Here is a 23,675-nt window from a genome sequence, read left to right on the forward strand (position 1 = left end):
AAGTTAATTTAAGATTTTCTACCACAATTTAGTAATGTCTCAATAATTTGATCTCTCACAGCTGGTGGTAACATAATTGTACCGAAGATTTTGGATCTTTTTGCAATTAAACCTGACCACTGAATTATGTTTTCTTTCTGCTCGTCTGTCATGTGCAGCTTTCACCACATCATTCCCTCACATTAGATAATCACAGAAGTGGGGGTAGTTATGTATGTTGAGCTAATACAGTGAATTATAGCTTCTGTAGCCACACAGTCTTGAGGGACTGGAAGTCATCATGGACAGATTAGCAGCAGTGAGATGGTCTTCCTGTTGGAGTAGGATTTCAGCGGCTTCACAAATAGGGCGAGACTTTGGTCTTATAGGTATATAGAACAAGAACATGGATGTATTTGACAATGTGCTTCAGTTTGGGGAACCGCTGATGTTTGCTGGGGTGTTTTTATTTTAGAGTCAACAAGTGACAAATAGCCTTGATGTCTGTTTTTAGGTTGTGTGTGCGTAGACTCCCTGGATGGTCCAACTGTCGAGCAGGTGTCTGAGGATGAAACCAGATGACAGGCGGATGTTTAGTCTGAGCGCCGGTCTCCAAGGAGCTCTGTGAATCTACCGGATGGAATTACTCCAGCTCATCTGTGATTATTAGAGAGCGCCTCGTCATAGAAATAATATGTTATTCCCCTCTGCTTACATGATACGGTTGAAGCCAGACTGTTGATATTCTTTAATATGTTTTTATTTTCACAGCCTAAAGCGTCTTTTTGTTTCTTAGCTGATCAGTTGTACCTTTAATTGTATCTCAGTTTAAAGTATCTGGGGTGGATAGTTGTATATAAGTAGGGCTGCAGCTAATGTTTTCTTTCTAATGTAGTCCATAAAATGTCTGAAATTACTTTTAAAATGGCCGTCACAATTTCCCAGACCTCAAGATGTATTCAGTTCTATTTCTTTTGTCTCATCCACATAGAATAGAGAAAAGCAGCACATCTTAACATATGTGAAGCGACAAAAAGGGGCAACATAATGCCATAAATACAGAAAACTATTGAAAACATTACATTTGCTGCACTCCACATGCAGACATAATGAAGGGTTCAAGTGATACTGAAGGCAAGAAAAGGGTTATTTTAAATTCACACTAGCCGTGTTTCCATTCACTTATTTCTATGCTCATTTTGAAGTATCTTAAGATCTCTCTCCTTTTTTCTCTTGTAAATGAGTTAGCCAAGCCGACTTGTTAGGTTTCTGGTTCGCAACCTTTATTTCTTCGGATTACTGGCGGATTTCAGACTTGCTTAGCCTATAGCTCCAACTTCTGCCCAAACTACACTGCAGCCTAGTTTAATCGCTCCAAAGCAGTTGATGGAAACGCGTAAAATTACCTTGACAGTTGAAGGGAAACCTGGCTAATTTCTGTGTGAGCTGTCCAGTGCACATTGATTAGAGGGATTGGCATCAGAACTGGTAGGGCCTGGTGTGATGGGTGAACATGCCGCCTCTTGTTGCATTAGATCTGCAGAAAAATACATATCTGGCCGAAGACGCACAGTTAAACTGGCATTCAGAGGCTTTCTTCACTCAATCTCAGTGTCCTCATGTTGCCAGTCACGAAAAACAATGATAGACATCAATCCTCTGGATCTGTCGGCACTAAACACTGTACTCTGCTCAGTAGAGTGCAAACAACAGGCCTGGCTTAAACAGCTGTGTCTTACTTAGGAATATTAGCCTCGACGCACATCAGATAAGAACACAGGCAGCGAGACTTCAGCACACACATTTTTAGGTGAAGGACTGTCATGATTTATGTGAGTCTTGTGTTAGAGTAGGGAATGTGATGGTTCAGCTCTGAGGTGGATTCACATGTTTAAAGCTACCTAGTTTATATGTCCTGGATTCTTTGAATGTACCGTCTTAACTAGCGCGAGCAGTACAGGGATTTATGGAGACAGGGCCGCAGGCTTCAAGAGATGGATGAGCCACGCTCACCCTGTGGCTCTCTGATTTTATCCCATGATTCACCCAGTGTTTGCAACAATGATCAAAGTTCAGTTAATTAATCAATCAGGTCATTCTCACTACCGTGCAGTAAAGAGGCCATTTTTCCTTTTTAAAATTCATGCAAGCTGTGGCCGCCACTCATGTTAAACTCTCTGATTCTGTAAAAATGGAGTTTAAACATGGAGTGTAGAAATGTCTTTCACTTGGCCAGAAGCCAGCGCCTCAGCTCAAAGAGAGCCAAGTGGTGGATTCCTCTTACATTGGTTGGTGTGAATGGAGGAGAATCAAGGTTCCTCTTTAGTCAGGAGCGAACAGGCCGATGATAAGGCTTTGATGGAAAGAGGTCATCGTTTGAAACTGAAGATGTTGACATCTCATGAAAACAGCCAGGTGTCTCTGTTTCACTTACTATTTTTTTATGTCCTTCTCTTTTTCTACCATCCTGTCTGTCCACATCCACACGTGCAGCTGTGTGTAGTTACGGTGTGTGCTTCAATGGGGGCCAGTGTCGGGTCGGATCTACTCAGCTTTGTGACTGTCCTGCAGGGTTCAACGGACCCAGCTGCCAGTATGGTGAGTAGAAACACCCTGCCCATGTTTCATATTCAGAATCTCTTTTCATTTGTTTGATCTCTATTTCTTTCTTTGCCCCTTCTTTGTATTTTTGTTTTTTTATCTGCCATTCTAGCAATTTTGGGGTATTAGAGTGTTAGAATAAATGTCCCTAAGAGAATCATGTATAAAATACTGTCACACACTGCACAATTATACAAAGCTTTTACACACGTCCATTTTTCACTGGATACAGTATGTAGTTACAATAAAAGTCGGAATTCATAAAAAACAAAGTCTTCACAGACTCTATTTCAGTCTCCGAGTCTCCCCACTGAACTCTGTTTGAGTGATCGCCTTCCTCTACAAGTGAACGAGAATCTCCTCACATCAGCAGTTGGCTCCTTTGCCAGCAGCCCAAGCATTTTATCAGCTTCTCCATTGTTAAATTTGAGCTGTTGAAGTAAAACAGCGGAGGACTCTGTTGTTTTTCTGATAACACCACACGACAGGAAATTCCTCTAGTGTCAACGTTTTTTTTTTTTTACCAGAATCATCCATCGGTCCATAAAATTAGGTCCTCCTAGACACTCTGTTGCATAAGTCAAGTTCAAACTGAGGTGACAATTGAAAATGATGCTCTCCTTTTGTTCCGGAGGTCTATCCTAACTTAATGCTCTCTGTCCAGCATCCAGGAGCTCCAAATTCATCTCTAACTAACCAACTTCTTACGTCCGCACGTACTTTTCTCAGAAAGAGTTTTTTAGTGCAACAGCTGTAGCTTCACAACGTCTGTAGCTATACCTTCACCTCCTGTTAAAGGACTTATGATCAAGCTTTGGGACTTGCAGCACTGACAGCCCGTCTATTTGATCAGAGCTTTCTGTGGTAGCTAAGCTGACCTAACTTACTTCTGATTACTTCATGCTTGAATAAAATACTTAATTCTAAGGACAGTGGATCCATGAACACACATGCCCATTTAGGTGTTGCTTAAGACTATTGGCTGCTATGTTTGAGCAGGTCCTGACGGGCCTGGTGGAGGTTTTTGAGAAGATTGAAGCCATCTGCTGAACCTGATTTTTGCTGCTCAACGTTCATGCAAGATGTACAGTATATATTTACAGGAAGTTAAATGTATAAACACAGTTTCATACAGACGCTGTACAAACACTCAAACACAGAGGGATGTATCATGCTATAGAGTGGTGAGGTGTGGGCCAAAAACAATGAGAAGAAGTAATAAAGGTCTTGATTAAACGCTCCTGAACCTAAGTCATGAAGTTCAACCCTAACGCTAAAATCCTAACTTATTTAACCACAACATTCTAAGGTCTCTTGACTAGAGTAAATACACTTAAATAGCAATTGGTGCAATCGATTCCTCTATTATGGTAAGAAGGAGTCTTAAGAAGAAGGAGTAAATGAAAGACTATTGAAATAGACAGGCGTGTGCAATTATGTGTCTGTTTAACTGATCCATGACGGATACAAGAAGAAATGACAAAGATGTTGGTATGGATGCTCAGTATATCAGGAAACTGTCAAACTATTGTCTAATCATTATGGGACACAGAAAAAAGAAAAGAGGAAAGAAAACACTATCTTATTTATTGGAGTAGCTTCTGTGTTTCTAATATCTGATGAGATACGGAAGATTAGTTATTGTGTCTGACTTCAAAACCATTACTAACATTTACACATCAAATACATTTATTGGAAAAAAAAAATCAGTTGTGACATATATATATATATATATATATATGGCTTTACAAAATATACAGTGCTGTCAAAACTCATACAGTGTTACTCATCCTGTTGCCACGTTTGAATGCTTTTGTTTATCTTCTCATTTTTAAATGATCAAATAAAAACATAAATCCTGGATGATACAATACACTAGAGAAAAAGCTAAATAAGACAACATTTGGTGAAAACATCGCTAGTGAAGCCAATTCTAGTCCAAGTTATGTTGACTCCACCATCTTTGCGTCCAATCACCATATAGGTTCCCATCCTTTCGGTTTTGCTTCCAGGCAGCCCCTGAGCTTCACTGTTTGAAGTATCAGCTCATACATCAACCCCTCCCCCCCCCCCCCCCCCCCCTCCCCCCTCCCTTTTCCACCCACTGAGATCCGCCAGCATTGTTCTGCATTGTGAATGAATGATAGCTGTCATCAATGGGCACCTAGGGGCCCTTGCTGGTGGAGGGCTATGCAGCAGACCCCCACTCCTTGACCCTCCCTCTATTGGAGGCTATCGGTCCGTAAACTAACTGGCAGTTATATTGCCTTGTGATTGGCATAGAATGGGCTGCTGGATGAAGGGCGTGGGGCTGTCACTGCTGTAACATTCGGGGTTATGGGTGTCGGACGCAGGCAGGATTACACTCACAGCTGTCCCTCTTCTGAGGTCCTGCATGCGCCAAATACAGGCCACTTCAGTGCACAAACTGCAGGCTGAGTACAAAGTGACTCATCGGAGAAAGAGCCACAACATCACTTCTAATGAATGACTCTTTTAACTGAGTGATATATAGTTCAACCATAATGAAGAACGCTCAGTGGTGGTCAGGCTAATACCATTTTGTTGTAACCGTCACATTCTTGCGCCCCAGATGAATAACCTTGCTGTGTAGACGAAAGCGCGCCGCTCACACAAGCCGCCGTCCTAATTGAGTTACTGCTGCATAGGCATGTGGGTAACATAATGTTACCCACATGCTGCACGCAACTGTCAGTCGCAGCTTGTTCTCTCGTCGTGTTTACGTAAAAAGCTGAAGCCGCAGTGGAGGATGTTGCTGAGGATGAATGCGTGGAACCGCAAAGATCCACTCATCATTTAATTACTTTAGATGTCAACGTTTGGCATTCCTCTGTAGTCGCATGTGGTGATCGCGCCTTGAAGAGCTTTTCATGTGGTTTGTCAGTATTTGTTTACAGCAATTGGTGTGTTTATGTTGTTCAGAGGGGCCAATTACTGCCTTGCGCTCAATAGTTGTCTGGGGCTGTCATCTGTTTTGCTTTTTTTAGTAGCATTGTGTCTCAGTGATGTGTAAAACAATAATTACTGTCTCATTTATTTGAATGGCTCACCGGCCTCAGCTTCATACTTCTGGAACCATACCATCATACTGTAGGATATCATTTCAAGGTTGTTTAATTTGAAGTGACTGATTGAGACTTCTAAAGATATTGACTTTGTATTTGTGTAAACTACTTTCCAGACAGCATCGTTTTTAACTAAGACGGGTTACGTGTTGTAACATTTGATGGCATTAAGATGAGATAGAACTTTCTTTACCTCGAGGTAATTGTTGCAGTACAAAGTAAGGAGTACAAGTATATATAGAGTGCAAATCAAAAATATAAGAAGCCTACACAAACTTAATTATTCAACATGAATTATTTAAAAACTCTGAAACCTATTTTATTTGCTAAGGAGTCCCACATGAACATTTTCTGCCAGAGGTTAATATGTATTTTGTATTTTTTCCTCTATGCTCTTCTCATTTGTTGAAGTCGATGGTTTGAAACAGGGGGATGTCATGTTCTTCTGTGCACCAATCAGGTTTTAACAACATTTGAATCAATTGGTAATAACGTCCGCGGGCTTGTTGCTTGGCCACTGTCAATCAAAGCTGATTTAGCGGGATATTTATTTCCGAACGTTTTGTTGCTTATTTTGTCGGAGAATAACTTCTGCTTCTTTTACTTCACATTGATAATTTATAATGATTAATTACCAATGAATGCATTTTGTGTTGCCAGGTACCTGTCGTGTGTGTGTGTGTGTGTGTGTGTGTATGTGTATGAGGTTTTGTCTGGGTTTTTGCGCTGAAGTCCTTTTTAAAGCTCTTTGTCTCGTCTATATCCAGCGGGGTTTTGTCACTCAGTGCCTGATGTACTCAGTATCCAGCATGTCATCAGTAGACAAGTGGTATCCTCTGGGATCAAGAGCTTCCAGGGCTTTTAGACCTCTGGCAGGGCAGATGTCTACATGCCAGCTGACATCTGGGCTCAGCCACAGACAAACAGACAGACGCACAGAAAAGTAGTCGGACACTTTTTGTAACATGAAACTTTACAAGCGTCTTAGTCTAAGAATCTTGAGATATCTTTTAAAGCTATACCTCTTGTGTCCTGTCCTAAGCTGAAAGGTCAAATCTATCTCACATACATAAAACTGATGGATTGTGGAATAACTTTCTAAGAGTTATTTGAAACCAACATGAGGAGGAGGAATAAGGAGTCGTGATATCAAAATGAAATCCTTGATAACAGAGGGGAACATTTTTCCAAATAGATGTAACCCCATATGAGAAAATACTGTTTGTTCCGTTCCCACAGGTTAAATATGTTTATTTGGCTTTTCTTTGTTGATCCCAAACTGTGAAAAGTTTTGCTAAATGAGCTCTTTCTCTGTAACAGTAATTGCGACTCATTTATTTGATTTCTGAACTGTAAGCTCATATCTTGGCTGGGTTTGGGGTCATTGAAATGCCAAGAGGACCAGCTTGTTCTAGACATCACTCACGACAGACCCTCTGCTGATGGCTATCATCATAATCTTTATTCTATAATGTTCGCTTCAAAGTAGGCTCCCAGAGCCACAGCAACGTCGGCTTTGAAGCCCTTCGTCAGTGCAAATGTTAGTAGATCATACCAGTATGTATGCCACTTGCATTCATTCACCAAGATTATGGTTAAATGAAGCGTCTTTGTCTGATTTATTATCAATCAGATATTTTATTGGAAAGGTTAAGATGTTGATGCACAGTTGCATTTGACTAAAACAAAAAATACCTTTTGTTTGTTAGAAACGTCAGATGTACAACTAAAAAGGAACTTTTCAAATGTATATTTGTATTAAGTTGCTCCTCCATTCTTACCAGTAACATAGTTTCTTCTTATAGTCCAGAAGGATTATACATCAATTGGGATTAACGCCCAGCTCCTGAATATGATGTATTCAGAGTGTTTTACTTAGGCTTATAAACGGCCGACTGAAGCTCTTAATAAATGAGGTTGGTTATTTCTAAGGAGCCTCTTGGTGCATGACATGAGTCCTCCACAGTCTAGTGGCCGAGGTGCTGAGAAATGGCACATGACGAACACACTGAAGTCTGACTCTGAACAAACACCTTGTGAAAGATTCAGACATGATAACATGTCTGAGAGTGTTTCTCATATATTTTCAAAACCCTTAATTAAGATGTTTAATGAGGTCAGATCACATGAGACACATTTACACAATGACAGTGGTGGAATAACTTTAAATACATCTGTGAGTAAATTACTGTACTTAAGTACATTTTGAGGTGTCTCCTCTTTCAGTATTACCAGTTCATGCTACTTCATGTTACTTCTACCCTTTTTAATTTCAGAGCAAATATGGAACTTTTTACTCCCTTCAATTTATTCGACAAAGATTTGACTTACAAAACATATGAACAATTTATAAAAATGAAAGCGTTATTTTTACCGTGACCAACTACAACATTAAAATAATGCTTACATGTTAAAGTTTCAATAATGGGTACAATAATATGACAATTTAACATCATAAGTGGCTGATATAACTTTGTTAATACGTATATTTCGAGTGCAAGACATATTTGTCACTTGTCAACATAGCATTTTTGCACTGTGGTATTTCTACATTTCTATGAATAACATTTTGAACTATGAAACTAACCTTATAAAATCGGTCCTAGTTTTCTATGTTGCAGAAGTCTTTCAGTGTTCTGGTTGTTGTGGTTTTGTCTTGGAGCTGCATTGTGAAGCTGCATGCTTGTTAGCATTGTTGCAAGGTCAGGACAGCAACCCTGGAGCTATTGTGGGGATTCACTGGCTCGTTAAAGGACACTTGTTGAGTTGCACAAAACCTTTGAAGTGCACAGACTTGAACCAGGGTCGTCTGGTCAAGAACTCTGTCTAAGAGAGACGGATAGCTGAAGAAAAATGTAACTGGCCATCACACAAGACCACTCGCATCTGACTTCCTGCTTCTGTCCGTCTCTCAATGTCTATCTTCTTTGAGTTGAACAGCTTTCCAGAATGTCTGGGAATATTTTCTTCAATTTTTCTAAAGACTGGGATGAGTTTGCGTGTAGAGCTGCAGTCAGCGAGGGTGATTTCAGATGTTGCTCTTTGCAGAGCCTCCTCTAATAGCTGTCCTATTCTTCAACTACCTGAAGTTCAGTAGTGGTCTTTTCTCAAACTAACTGTCCAGTAGCTTGTTGTAACCTGCCTTTTGACACCTCTGCTGTCACCTCACACACATACAGACGTAGTAAATTCCCTTAAATCAGGCCATGGGGGGAGTTCCCTAACTGGTCTGTGTTTGTTGAACTTTGGTAAATGTGCATGCATGCAAGATTTATTCCTTCTTAGTCATGGTAATCGCTGAAGCACATTGAGGCCAAATGTGACCAGAAATATGTGTGGTTCATGCCTCCCAGATGTTTAAATCCAAGTTAACACATTAGCGGCATGTTAGTCAGAACTATTGCTGAACTTTCCTACATTGTCACTGACTGTGATTTTATACTTGAATGCAACATCCAATGATGTAGTGTTTGCTCTTTTCTTTTTTTGTCTAATCACCAGCGATTATAGTACTATTAATATCACTGTGCGCTTAGTAAAGCTGATTAACGTGACAGAGGTGACTTTTGCCGTCTCCTCATGCGCTTAAGATTGCAGGGGAGCAGAGAGGTCAAAGGTCAGGCCAGCATGTGGACCTAATGTGTGGCATTTAAGAGTGGCCTCGAACTCCCATGGCTGCACTCTCTGGTAATGAACAGCAGGAAGGCTACGCCACATCTAACCCTTTTTTTGAAAATGTGGGGTGACTGCTATCATCACTGCTGCTCGTCAAGCCACTTAAAGCCTGACAGTGACAGGAATGAGCAGCAGTGACACAGATGCTGTCTGTCATGTTTAAAGGACGAGTGGTCTGCATGGGGCCATGTTGTAAAAGAAAACATCTCTTTCATTTATGGTTAAACCATTTCACACATGCGCCTCACTCTGGTAAATTTGACTGTCAGTTGGTTAGCGAGGAAACCGTGTTTGATTTTTCTTCGGCTAAATATATAGTGTATCTGCTCCCTTCATGTTCGGGACCACTGAGGAATGTGACGAGAGAGGAGCTTTCAGCATGTCAGCCTTGGGACCTTCCCTATTGTAAAAATAAATCCCTGAACTCTGAGTCCCATTGAATGGTTTTTAGTCGGGATTAAGGAAAACATTTGAAAAACCTCCAAGCATGCACTTAGGCGAGTAAGTGCCCCAAATGAAACACACATGCATGCCTTGGTCCTTATGGCTGGAGATAGGACAGTTTTCTTGCCTAAGCATCGAATCAATGCTTGGCCTCAATGTGATGATATGCCAGTGTGGCTTATAATATCATCAAGCCTTCTTCCACTTAGAAAATATACATTTGTATAGTTTTTGGTGTTTTGGAAACCAGTAAGTTGTCCACAAAGAAGAGGAGGTGGAAAATGTTTGTGTCAGCTTTAAAGTATGTGGAACTTGTCCTTCATCGCAGGAATTCAACAACCTGTAATCGGAGGCTTCTCCTAACCTAAACGTTTTGGTATCTTAAAAGACTTTGGTACTAGCTTCACCTTGCATTTCCGCTGTATTTAAAAAAACTGTGACATTTTGGCTATGTGCCATTAAAAAGGCAAAAGCAGGACAGACTATGTTATTTTAATGTGCTTTTTTGTAGACAGACAAAGTAAGGGGTTGTAGGACAGACAACAACCTAAAGTTAGGTTTATGTGAAGATGAGATACATGTGACAGAGTCTGGAAGAAGGTGATTAGTGGCCCTACACGGCTCCAGCGCCTTGAACCACTTGTAGTTTTTCAGTTTGCTCCACTGCACACATTGTGACCCTTTATTTTGCTTGTTTAAATTATTTCCCTGCTTTGCCTGAATTTGTTGAATTCTGTTGGACATTGACAAACTCTTCTGGTCCACCTTTTTGTTTCAAACCATTAACAACTGCTTGATGTGAACAGGCCCTCCCTACCATCCCTCCCCCAAATACTAATGAGGGCCTGGACATCTTTGTTTGACCAACAAGCATTCTCTGTTGGTCCTCTTTTTAGTGGTTCTCCTGATTGATGCTGATTCAGCAGTAAAACAGGTGTTACGTTTGTGTTTGTTGTGGACCTCTTTTGTTTTGATGTGACGACACATCTGTTTGGCCAATCATGCCAGCAACCCATGAAAGCGGGAACTTACATTTAGTCTCATGTCCTGAGCAGTGCCGGAAATGTAATTCAAGGAGCTTGTCCACAAAGTTGGTTGAGAAAATGTCAACATCGGCAGCTTCATCACAGCAAAGATTCCAGGAATATCACACCTTACATTTTTGTGGTTTTCTCAAACTACTGTATAGCAACTAGTAACTTTTGGCTGTGTTGAAAGACTTAAACACTCGCCCACAATTTACATGATTATCTGTTATTGTGATCAGTGCAAAATATGAGCATAAAAGACCGTAAAGCCATGAGATTGTAAAAGATGTGAGATGCCCAGCTGCAGCAGTTTGTCACTCACACACCACAGAGAGGTCAAAAGGTGTTGAGCATCAGGGTTATATAACTGTTTATTACGATCAACACACCTGTTTTATTTGCTCAAAATCTGGCTGTTGTGCTTTTAGAGCAATTTTTTTATTGGGAGAGAAAAAGTTGTAAAAGTCAAATGGCTGATAATGGCATAGTAAATGTCTAGAAAGATCACAAACAGTCTAAATCATCCTCAGGGTTTCTCTCTGATGGGTTTAGCAGGCTACAGCTGAAATAGTTGTGAACAGGTTGAAGTCTGCTTTTTTACTTTACTTGGAAAGAATTACGACGTCCTAGGTTCTAACCTCAACAACACAGAATGTGAAAAATGTTGTAATGAGAGCGGTTTAGAAACGGTAAACACGGTCAAGTGGTGACATAATCTTCCTTTGTTTGGATAATGCTTAGAATTTTTACAACACAATTTCACGCATCAGTCATCAATTCTACTTTAAATTGACCATTTCACAGTCACTGACATGTTTTCTATATTTTTCTATTTGAAGGTTTGATTCATTTGTCAATAATTTTTTTTTGGAACAATTGAATAAATCCTGTCTATAAAATGTCAGAAAATAGTAATATGCCAAACACAATTCCTCATATCCTTCATATAGTTTTCTTTGTTGTTGTTGTTTTAGAGAGAGAGAGACAGAGAGCAGCCCTGTTCCTGTGAGGTCAATAAACGCACCTCTAATGAGAGGGAGTGTGTTGCAGTCCAAGGGTGGGGTACATCCTTACCCACCTACCTGCCTTTACGTCCTGCAAAGCACCCTAATCTCACATAATTGTGCAGAGTCTGGGCTTCCACCCAGTCTCATTAGGCTCTTTACAGCATTACTGATGAAAGGTCGCTCCTGGTCACGCTGGAGGCGAGGGCATCAAGTTTGTGTAAATTAGCAGTGACAAGAGTTTGCAAAATACAATTAGAGGAATAATCAGCGTGGGCTGATCCCTTCATCTGCCAGTGGCGATTCTCCTCATCTCTCCTACATTTTTACTCCACCGAAGCCTCCATATCTTTACTAAATCTGCCTCTGCTGCCTTCGTTCAGCTCCACGTGGACTCGACTGAGCCAAACACTTCGCTTCTAATCTCTGTTTTCCTTACACCTGCAACATTATCTCCTCTGTTGTGTATGATCTCCATATGGAAGCCACTTAGCTTCGGGGAATGTTCACCCAAGAGTGCGCTCTCTTTCAATGCACAGCCAGCCAGACTTACTGATGTCTTGTGAGGTGTAAAACGCATATGATAATCTGAAAGAAATGTAATGAGACAGGGTCAGTTGCCTTTCACATGTCAAGGCTGTTTAAAAAAAAAAAAGAGTAGTTTTAGTCCCATTACTGCCATATGACTCTGTTTCATCCTGTTACGTCAGTAGAGACTGCTTTACTGGCATTCTTGCAATAGTTACCTTTTAATCCTGAAGATTAGTAAACACAAATTTGAACATGAAATCTTCGTTAAAACGGCAAAGGAGGGGGTTGGGGTTGTGGAGGAATGCTTTAACATTAAATATGCGGATACAGAGAAATACAAAACTGCCAAAGATAGGCATCAATGATTAAATGTGTATCTGGAACATTTAGATAACAAGTGGAGCCTTCTAAATGTGACGTGCATTAGTTTTACGAGCTATCCAAAAGGCAAAGGTCCTGGTTGAAAAGTATGAAATTGGTCATCATAAATTATTGATGTGTCGTAATTGAAGGTTTAACTGGGGAGATGCGACACCTGACGTTGACATGAAATGATCTGCTGGAGAGAAGACGTATCTCTCTGTTGGAGTTGTTGGAGCTTCAGAAACACTCTGAGGGATTGTAAAACCATCAATATTATTTTCATTTCTTTAGTGGCATTTATCTTTTTCCTTTTCTTTTCTTTTTTTTTTTTATAAATAGTGAATAGTTTTACCTCTTCAAGCCTTTTGATTGTTCAAACTAAACTATCTGATCTGTAAAAAATACTCCTTACCTTAAGCTGGGCTGGTAGAAATATGTAACCTTTTAACGACAGATTTTGATTTGACTTTTTACCTTTTTAAGTGAACGAAAAGGTTGGGAACCACCGAATGCATCCTCTGGTTTGGAGAGTGCGCTCTGGTCGAATCACCTAATTATTACTATTACTATGCTGCATTGCAAACAGACCTAGTCTTTGTATGATATGTGACTGTATGCTGCCTTGTCTTTGTCAGGCTCCTGTCTTATTGCAGCTGTCCTCCTACTTTAGTCCCACGCTGAATATGAAAACACCAACTCTGACACGGACAAATTGTTTTAATGTCAGGAAAATACCACCGCCTCATAGCACTGCTGATTTTTTGCACTGCCATGAAAAATGAGCCCATAGCCTCTGAATTAGATGTAGCTGGTGGGTCAACTTTGAACAACTGTGAAACTATGTAGTGTCACACTTGAACACGTGAAGCAATAGTCAGATCTTGTTGTTTATTCTCTCCTGTACACCTTGAGCATGACAGTCTGTCATGTATCCACCACATTTTGCCCCGCAGGTAAAAGGCTCTGAGCAACTTTCCATCCGCTTGGGCCCTCCACATACCACAGCAGCATATCTCACACATGGGACGGGTGAGGGAGACAGGCTGGAAAAGGATTCCTGCTGGTCTACATGTGTCCCAGGCACTCAAAACTCCAGGGTCAAAGTTGGAAAACACAGGTCCTAACAGTTAGAATACAGATAGGGCACACGCAAAGGGTCAGAGGGCAATCCCCCGAGGTCCGCCAGGTATTTGTTCCTCCTGTTCGTCTGTGTAGATCATAAAAAGTTATTTTGGAGACCTGCATAGGTTAATGCAGCCGGTCTACTTTCTTTTGTGTTGCCTGTAACTTTTACTGACAGTAGAAATGAGTGACAGAAGTCAGAAACTTTTGGCTGTTCACAGGTTGTTTAAAGGGACAAACGTCTTCCAAGATTTATTGCTGTGTCAGCTACCTTCCATCAAATGATTACAGTCATGTGAAAGATCTTTGGAATTGTCTCTACCAGTGAACACTCAGATTTCCAGCTTGAGGTATATGACTGCTGGTGGCACATCGCTGTGACTCTTACTGGTGGGGTTTTAGCTCCCTGTGTCTGGGAGTGAAGGAGTTGCTGTCGTCACAGTCAGCTGTAGTGAAGGCGAGGGAACAAATTAAAGCTTAAAGGAGTGAGAAGCAGCTGGCTCTTAAGAATGGGGTATCCCATAACACATCAACACACGTGAGTGCCTACACTCAAATATGTGCACATGAAACAGACACACAAACCTAACTTGCAGTGAATTGGATCATCAAAACAGATTAGAGGAGTTTAGGACGCAGTGGAGCAGAATGTTCACTAAACAAACTCAAATACTAGAATTTGGTGTCTTTGATGTCGCCCATGAATCCTTTGTGGTCTGACATGCACGACTAATACAAGTTAGCGCTCAGTGGGGTGGTTAATAAGCTGTACAGAGTCGCTTGATTGATATTTTTACCCAAGAAGCGGACAGAGCTTCTCTCAGCACAACAGTCCGCTACTTGTCTGTGGCTTCTTGTCAACACGAGAAGAAGTGTACAAAAACAAAATACAAAGATAAGCAAAGAATTTAGATTGTGCTCATCTGGATTTTCACATGAGAATCATTCAATTGAAGGAAAGCGATCACCGCAGCTGACTTTGATGGCCTCACAAACCTGTAAACAAAGCAAAAACACCTTAAGACAAGTCTGTTTTTTTTGTTGACTTCAGTACAGTTTGAGTCTCTTTTAGAGTCATTAGAGGTACAGCAGCTTAAAACGCTTCAGTGTTTCCCATGTGGCGGTCTCGACACAGTTTCATAATGAACCAAAAAAAAAGTCACACTTCTCAACGGTGATGCAGTATTGTTTTGGAAAGTGAAAGGTGGTTGCAGCTCCGGGCCGTGTCACAGGCTAGCTAACGGCCACCACTCTCATATGGCGGTTAACTTTTCATAACGCCGTCCAAAACAACTGATCTGACGTTCACCAACCATAGTCTCAAATTCATGTGTTTTCCCCCTGGTTTATATATAACTTTTTTTTTTTTTTACACACGGAAACGCATTTTAATACCCTTTAATTCCATGGTAAGACTTTCTTACTCCAAACTTAAGACGGATCGTTAATGACTTCATGGAAACATTAGAGGTTTGTGAGATGAGGTACAGACGTCAAACATCATAGAGGTCTGTGTGTGTGTGGTTGGTGCTTTGTCATTAAGGGAACATTTCTTTAAACTGGGTTTCAGGAAAGCCACACCACGTCCGAATGATAGTGCCACTTAACAACAACTCAGCTGCCACACTGGCCACAATTGCAGGACTTTAGGAAGAAACTCGCACACAAAACCGGCACAAAGAATGCATCAAGTTGGACTCGGGGTTGAAATTGTTGGATGCTCACAGCATACGTAGATCTCTGGTGTAAGTCCGTGCGATGAACCAGAGTAAAATATGTTTTGCCAGCACTTTGACAAGTAAAGTGTGGTTCTCTTTGTCATTGAATTATTATACTGTGGCAGCTGTGTTTTAGTTACATGATGAATGAGAGCAGAGCAGAATCGCATAGTGTTAACTTGACAAACATCCAGCAGCACATCTGGGCTATTATTGATGTAGCAGGAGCTTAACAGCAGGGGGCAATGTTGAATTTGAGCTGATGCCTTGCAAAAGAGAAGGATGGAAAGAAATGCATCCTTTTGTCTTATTTTACATAAAATCAGTCTATTCAATTATTGTGTCCTCTAGTTTTAAATATATTTAATGTCTCGTTTGACAATCGACTAACCACAATTAATTTCAGTCATCAGCCCTCAAGCCGCTAAAGCTTTGCGCACTGACGGTAAATATCTGACCTTTTGCGCTGTCGTACCTTCTATATTTTATTTAATTCATGTAGACTTTCAAAATCCTGAATCCTCAAAATGTCATTGTTTTCCTCATCTGATTACACTTTCCTTGTAAAGTAAGCAGACGTCTTGATCTCCGCTCTTGTTTGCCTGCAGTCTACATGTAAATGTTACAGCACAGAGACAGTAGTCTGGCAGAAAAGCATTACAAGGAAACCCGAGAGCTAAAGTACTGACACAATAATGTAGACACAATGACCCAAACTGCAGCGGTAATGCTTGGATAAAACATTTTAAGTATGTCTTTGGGATTTTTATGTTACCTGACTCCAGGAAGAATAGCCATGTAAAATCCATGAGGAGTTATAGGGTCCATAAAATAAGTTTTATAATAACGTTTGTGAGCTAGGGGGAACATATTTCACCAGTTCATCAGTTTCATCTGAGCTTCTGCCAGGTAGCCTTGTGGGGCTGCCTGGGGGACGGATAAAGGAAACCTCTACAAAACGCAAAGCAGGTTTATTTTTTTATAGCACCTTTCAACAATGAGGCAACTCAAAGTGCTGTACATGAAACAAAAAGGCATTAGGCCAAGATATAAAGGGACAGTAGGCAATATAAAAAAGAAGCACATATATGTGATTTAAAATGACTAAAATAACAAAGAATCTTAAAATAAGCTAAAAAAAAGAATCTGATTAAATACAAGGTATAAAATAAGAGTGCAGCAACAATACAGTGCAAGATAAGAATAAATGGTCTCAGTCTTATAACCGACCACCAGTACAACTGACCCTTGAAAAAGCATTTTACGGGTCAGTTATTCTTGAGGTCAAAGGTGAGGATTTTCCTGTCAAAGTGTGTGAAGTAAATTGTCAGTTCCTGTTCATAGACGGTTGGTTTGTGAGTCAGACAAGATGTTGTCATGAACCGTCCTGCTGCTGCATGTGCAGGTCAGTCACAGAGAAATCCTCGTCAGAATGAAACCTTTAGCCAATCCTCGTCTTTATAGCACCTGGTAAATGAAAGCAGCTGTGAGGACAGCAGGGAATGCAACCAGGAATGAACTCTAGCAAAGCACATTATTACACCAGCAGGCTTTTAGATCAGGACCCTAAAAGGAAACAGGTTAGATTATCCTTGGTCCCCCCCTCCTCGTGATCCCCCGATGAATACTGCAATTTTACGGCCCATGACCCTTCCTGAGATAATATCAGGGGTCTGGTGGTTTTTGTTGGCCCCTCGTGTTCTACGGAGACATTGGCCCCCGTCGTCCTGGGAGCAGTGGCTGTCGTCCTTATCGCAGGAAGTCACACAATACAGCAGAGGAATGTAAACCCAGAGCTCTGCTGCAGCTGAACTTGCAGAAACACAATCAAGAGATTTAGTTTTCAAAAAAAAAAGAAAAGTGTGTTTTTAATTCTTTACCTGATTGCTTTGGAACACTGCAGGGAAACACACGATAGACACGTTGCACGTAGCACTGAGCAATTTGGCACAATACTTGTTATCCAATTGGAACAATGCACAGAAACTCAACCTTCATACAGATATGATGAATAACGGAATATTCCAGGGTTTCCGTTATGACATTTTTTAGATGAGGTGGTAAGCCGCAGATCGTGACTTTTTGTGATCAATTTAGTCAGTAGATGCCTGAACAATAGTCACACCCAGTAAACTATGGCATTTGCTGTGTGAAATCACGGCTCCGAAAATGTTTTTTTTGATCGAAATTATGTGAGCAGTCTTTCAAACGAAGTGGCCCACCTCTCTTATAAAACACCACAGGAAACCCTTAATGCACTGCAATACAATAGACAACCACTGACTGCACCTTCCAAAGTGAGTACACCGTTGTTACATAAAGACATTCTTGATACTTTTAACAAAGACTCTATATTATAGGCTTTTAGTGCTGAAACGATTAGTCATTCAATACTTACTAAAACATACAGTTTAACACAGGATGAGGAGGGTTTTGATCACCATCACTTCGTGGGGTTGTGTCTGGATCTCACAGTTTGTAAAACTCTTGCAAGATGATGAAGGTACACCGGGCAGTGAGTCTAGAGTTTTTTTCAAGTTTCACAATTTGTTGGTTACCATCTAGACACAATCCCATCATTAAAAAATGATGTAATAAGTTGATAGAAAGTTGACAATGTTTTTTTTTTACAAACATTTGGTTTGATAAATGACAAAATTAGTTGTGATTCTCTGTTTTCAATCATTCTACATCTTTTGGTTCTGGACTGTTGGTTGGCTGAAAACAACTTTGATGGCCGTATTTTATTATGTTCTGACCTTTTTATAGACTAATAGTTAAGCACCTTTAAAGCTCACCCAACACTATCTTTTCAGTCTTTATGCTAAGCTAGGCTAATCAGCTGCTGGTGGTCGGTTCATATTAGCACACAGACATGAGTTGTAGCAATTTGTTCCCAGCTAGAAAGCGAATAAGTGTTTTTCCAAAATGATCGACCTATCCCTTTATTTGTTCATTAAAAATAATTATTGACAGATTACGGTAATTAATAATGAAAATAATCATAAGTTGCATTCCCTTTACGTTTCACACAGATTAATATTTAGGCAGGAAGCCTGCGTCAGACTGTACAGATGTTTGTCGTAAGCTGCACACTCTGGACAATGTTTCATTGATAACATTTCATCAAGGGATCCTCACGTTTGTTTACCACTTGCTAAAAGAAGTCTTATATATCTGAACATCCACCACATGATGAAACAGTCACGTGCGATTCTCCCTGCGTGGGTTTGACCCTGAGTTTTGGCCTTTGACCCTGACCTGGTGCATAAATTGGGCAACAGACACACTACAATGGTTCAACCATCTGATGTCTTTTTTTTGGAAAACGTGCACGCCAAACCCCCGGAACTCTGGTCAGAGTGAAGAAACCTTGGTGATCTGATGTTCAGGGGAAGGGGGTTGATCTTAAAACATGCTTCTTTTTTCTAAAGGAGGCTACGGCTCTTATTTCGCTCCTTTTTAGATGTGTCTGATCACTCTGCTGGAGGTTCAGCCTGGTGACGGATTGATGGATGAGTGAGGATAACACAAATTGAAATGCCCCCTGGAGTCAGGTGCAGCCTCTGCTACAACCCCCCGACCCACTCATCTGTTCAGAGGTCATTGAGTTTAACATTCATGTCTGGGAATGTTTCTGTTTTGACAACAGCTTATATTTACTGTTGTGTAGCAAAGAGCTATAGTGGTAATCTTTTCATGCTGCAACCACAATATTCTGGTTCATCTCTCTTTTTTTGTTTTTTGGCAGAAGTTTGGAATTTTTTTTATTGATTTCCAATGTGGTTATTGTAAAAGAAAAACAACAACGGAATTGAAGATAGTAAGATAGTAATGCAATAAAAGCATCCTAAAAGCCCAAAACAAAAGTTCATTATTAAAAACATAAAGCCTGTGTATGGTTTTCCTCTAATGAGTTACTTCTGCCCTTTAAACATGACAGAAGAAGACAAAAATCCTCTCCCTACTAAAACGATGCTACTTTATTGATCCACTGTAGTTTCCAGTGTTGTTTTGTATTCTGACCTGGAGCGGTTCAACATTCCTGTCTGCTTATTGGGCAGAAATGATAAACATGACACTGACCCTGGGCAGAGCCCTGCTCAAGCTGCCACACAGGTGTGTGGCCTCAGGGAGGACGAGGGGAAGACGGACGTAGTCTCGCTCTCACACAAACACACGCTCAACGCAACACAAACCCTGTCGTACTGCAGATCTCACCACAGGAGCCCTCCTTTAATCCTGCCCATGACTTCAGGTCACCATCACTTGTCTGCTTGTTACTGCATCATTTTCTTCAAACCTGCTGTTATCATGGTACTTATTTAGCGAGTTAAATGAATAGTACTAAAAGGCATACACTTTCTCTCACCCCAGGACCCAGACTCATTAAATCAAGATCTTGTGGCGTAGTGTCCAAATAAAACTCGGTGAGGATCCCAAAGCGGATCTTTAGCTGCAATTCATCTAGTCCTTGCTAAGGAGGACTGGAGTAATACGTTTATCAGGAATTATGTTTTGTAGTATAGAAACATTTTATTCTTGATGTTAAAGGTAACATTTCATTACATATTGTGTGTCATTTATGTTTTATTAGAGTTTTTAGACACTTGGCAATAGAAAGAGTGCAGTGTTTTTGGTGTGAGCATTTCCAGATGCTGTAAACTGAGAGGGAAGTCGTTTAATTAGCTGGTTAAACGCTGACATTGTAATGCACCAAAATTAGCTTGAGGGGGGGGGAAATGTTCTTTAAAGCAATTTTCTTTGCATTCGGACTCTTCCTCTTTACGGTTACTCTCCTCTTTTAAGCACATGGAGAAAGTTTACAAGCTGCTCAGTGCCAAGTGAAAGCTCCCTCCTATTTATTTCTCCACGGCTTTCAGTGTTCAATCCAAGATTCCTTCTGGAAATGAAACAGACCAATGAAACCAAGTTTAAAAGTACACTGTGAGCGTTATCTTCCCTGACAAACCCCCATGTGAACAAAATGTAACATTAATGCATGCAATTTGGAGAAGCATCCCAAAACTGCAGTGAAAAAGTGAACAACCCAAGACACTCAGTGTTCAATATCTCCACATTACGCCGACGCTCTGCAGCTCAAATTATGGTATTTGGTGAACTGTCAGCACCTGTATCTGAAATGAGTCATTATGTGTAGTTTGGAAACTGGAGGAAAAGATTTTATCTAACTTAGTTGATGACAGCTTCGGCAGGATATTTAGCTGATGGAAATGAGTTGGAGAAACTGTGTGATCTTGTGGAAGTGTTTTGGAGGGGACGAGGGCAATATGTAAATGCTGCATATTTCCTTTTGTCCCTCTCAATGTATTACTCATTTTGACTGTTTTGGATATATTGGATGTATTTCTTCTTTTCCTTGGAGTTGGTTCTAAGGAGACGAGTTAAAGGATGGAAACGGAGCACAGCGTTTCCCACAGTCATGAGCACTTTCCACATTTTCCACATTTTCAAAAGCTAGATCCAAATTCATTTAAGACTGACATAAAAAGGAAGATGTACTTTGTTGCTCAAAGAACAAGCTCAATGCTGTTTTTACTAAAACACGAATATAATTAAACATGTTTGATTGTTTTACCGCAACAGTTCTTTCTTCTTTCAATTTCTGCTTATGGTTGTGGTTTTTATAAGGTGCAGGATTTCACTTTGTCCTTGTTTCTCCCTGCCAGATGTTAATGAATGTGAGGAGACCAATGGAGCCTGTGAGGCTCTCTGCTGTAACACCATTGGAAGCTACTACTGCAGATGCCCTCCTGGACAAAAACTCAATGAAGATGGCAAAACCTGTCAAGGTGAGTCCTCTACTATATTGGTTTGGTTGTGGAGCTGGGTTGTATATAAATGTAATATCAATATAAGTAATATGATACCAGTAATTGGGGTTCTGGTTGTCACGCATTATGGCTACAACGATCTCTGATAGAGCCTTTCTGAGTACATTTTTCTATCTGCTCGATAATCGGTTCCACATTACTACGCTTTAAAATGTTCTTGAGTAAAAACATCTTTTGGAAGCATAAGTTGTCATCTCCAAAAAAAAAAGGTATAGTATTGAAATATTCTGTGGAAAAATCAAACATTACATTGGATTTTGTCAGTATTACCATGTAATTTGACCTCTAAACATGAAAATACCTTGAATCCGTCTTTGTGTCCTTACTCCGCTCAACCCTCACTATGCTATGAAATGTTTTTATTCATGCTAGCGGTGTGGCTCTAAGGATGGCAATGTCAATCACTTTAGTCCAGACCAACATATCGTAACAGTTCGTGGTTGAAACTGGGTTCATGGAGGATGAATTCTAAAGTGTGTGAAATGTCACGACAACTGTTGGATTGGATTGCTATGAACATTTGTTCAGACATTTATGTCCCCCTCAAGTTCAAGAATTGCAACAACTTTGGTGATCCTAAAACGTTCCCTCTGGCGCCACCATAAATATTTAAAATGTGTCCGATACTTTGGTTTATGACCAAATACCTGCAAAACTAGTGTTTTTCCCGTCAGCCTCAGCTGTACTTTGCGTGTAGTGTTTATTAGCAAATTTCAGAGCTGTAGAATCTTAGTCTTATTGAACCAGTTCATACATTGGATGACATGTTGAATGACCTTTATCATTTTAAACATACTGAGCCCCTAATGGTTCACCTTGCAAATAATTAGGATCAATGTCTACCTCAGACAGCATCCAAATGTTTATGGTCCTTTTTTTTGTATTTCTTTTGCACATGTTTATGTTGACATTTATGGAGTTTTATTTAACATTTTTATTCAGTGAATATAGATTGTGCAACCAGTTAACATCAAAACCATATCATTTCAACCCAAGTGAACCACAGGACCAGATCTTTTTTTGACTTGTACACTGTAGATAATAAAATAAGGTTGGCTCCTGATGTTTTATGTCTCAACATGTCTGCCCAGCATCTCTGAACCGCAGCTCACCAAAACTGAGCTTCTTCCCAAACATTTTCCCATTTTTTGCTCGATCATAATTTGATGTTTCTGATTAGGGAATCTCTGCGAGTGGTTGGTTTGATCAGCATAATGATTCTTCTGTGCAGCAGCCAAGCCTAGAGGAGAGACGTTCCTACTGCTCTGCAGTATGGCTGTCTGCTGGAGGAACCAGGGAAAGATCTGATGGTCACGGTTATTAAGAGAGTCGATGGGAACGTTGTCACAGCTGGCTTTCATAGCTCTCTGCCCTCCGCCACTGGTGTATATTGGAAGAAAACAGCTACCCGCAGCATTAATGTCCTAATTGTCTGTAATTGGCAGTGGTATTAACAGAGGTAAAAGAAGCTGGATGAATGCAGTGGATGTTTAAGTAAGCGCTGCATGTGTGGCACTAGGTCTGAAGAAAGTGATCAGGTTTCCTTCTGCATGACGGCCTGAAGCTGGGAGGGCTGCAGAGTCAAAGCCTGCATGAGTCCAGATGAGAGACAAGATCCATTCATTTAGCTCTTAAAAATAAATGGTTGTAGGGAGTTGGATCGTACACAACCGCACTACTACTTTGGGGAATCCTGTCCTTGGCAACGTGCTATATTTTTGATAAAAGACATCTGCTGTGGGATGTTAATATGTGAATAGAGCTGGCGTAGACAAAAACGAACAAATGCATCTTTTGTTCAGTGCAAAAATAAATAAAAGGAAAGGAAAATAAAATACCGAATTACAGTTTAATCCTTTGCGGACGGTTTTCTATATTTCCACCTCCTGGATAAATTCCATTTTATTAATGCCTTTATTTTTTTATTTTGAATAAGCAGCATTGATACAAATGGCACTGATCAAAGTGGAAGAGGCCAACAGTAACTGCTGTCGTGCTGAGTGCAGAGCAGCAGTGTCAACACTTTAGCCATCATGCAGAATGAACTTGAACGCTCAGACCAATAAGAGCGTGAAGTTGGAAGTTTTGGTCTTCCAGTGTTTGGCACCTGTCTCAATAGTGAGCTCTAGGAATGTGTGAGTTACGTCTTCCAAAATCCACAGGTATTAGATGCCCTTGTTAGCTCTGAGAAAAGAACAGTTCCTCTAACGATTTTTAATCTGTTACAGAATCTGTTGGGATTTTTCTTGCATTGTATTCAGATTTCTTT

At 40.4% G+C, this 23,675-nt stretch overlaps 1 protein-coding gene across 1 annotated transcript in view; it reads left to right on the forward strand.

The window, feature by feature from the left end:
- megf6b (multiple EGF-like-domains 6b) overlaps positions 1-23,675 on the forward strand; it is a gene marked incomplete at both ends in the record, with an annotated part of 56,175 nt that overhangs the window by 7,315 nt on the left and 25,185 nt on the right. Inside the window, 2 exons of the mRNA XM_079156701.1 lie at positions 2,473-2,577; positions 21,242-21,364. Coding sequence (XP_079012827.1) covers positions 2,473-2,577; positions 21,242-21,364 — 228 coding nt within the window. The remainder of the gene's footprint in view (positions 1-2,472; positions 2,578-21,241; positions 21,365-23,675) is intronic.

Source organism: Pholis gunnellus (genome assembly GCF_910591455.1).
Source record: "Pholis gunnellus genome assembly, chromosome: 3".
In the NCBI taxonomy this organism is placed as follows: Eukaryota; Metazoa; Chordata; class Actinopteri; order Perciformes; family Pholidae; genus Pholis; species Pholis gunnellus.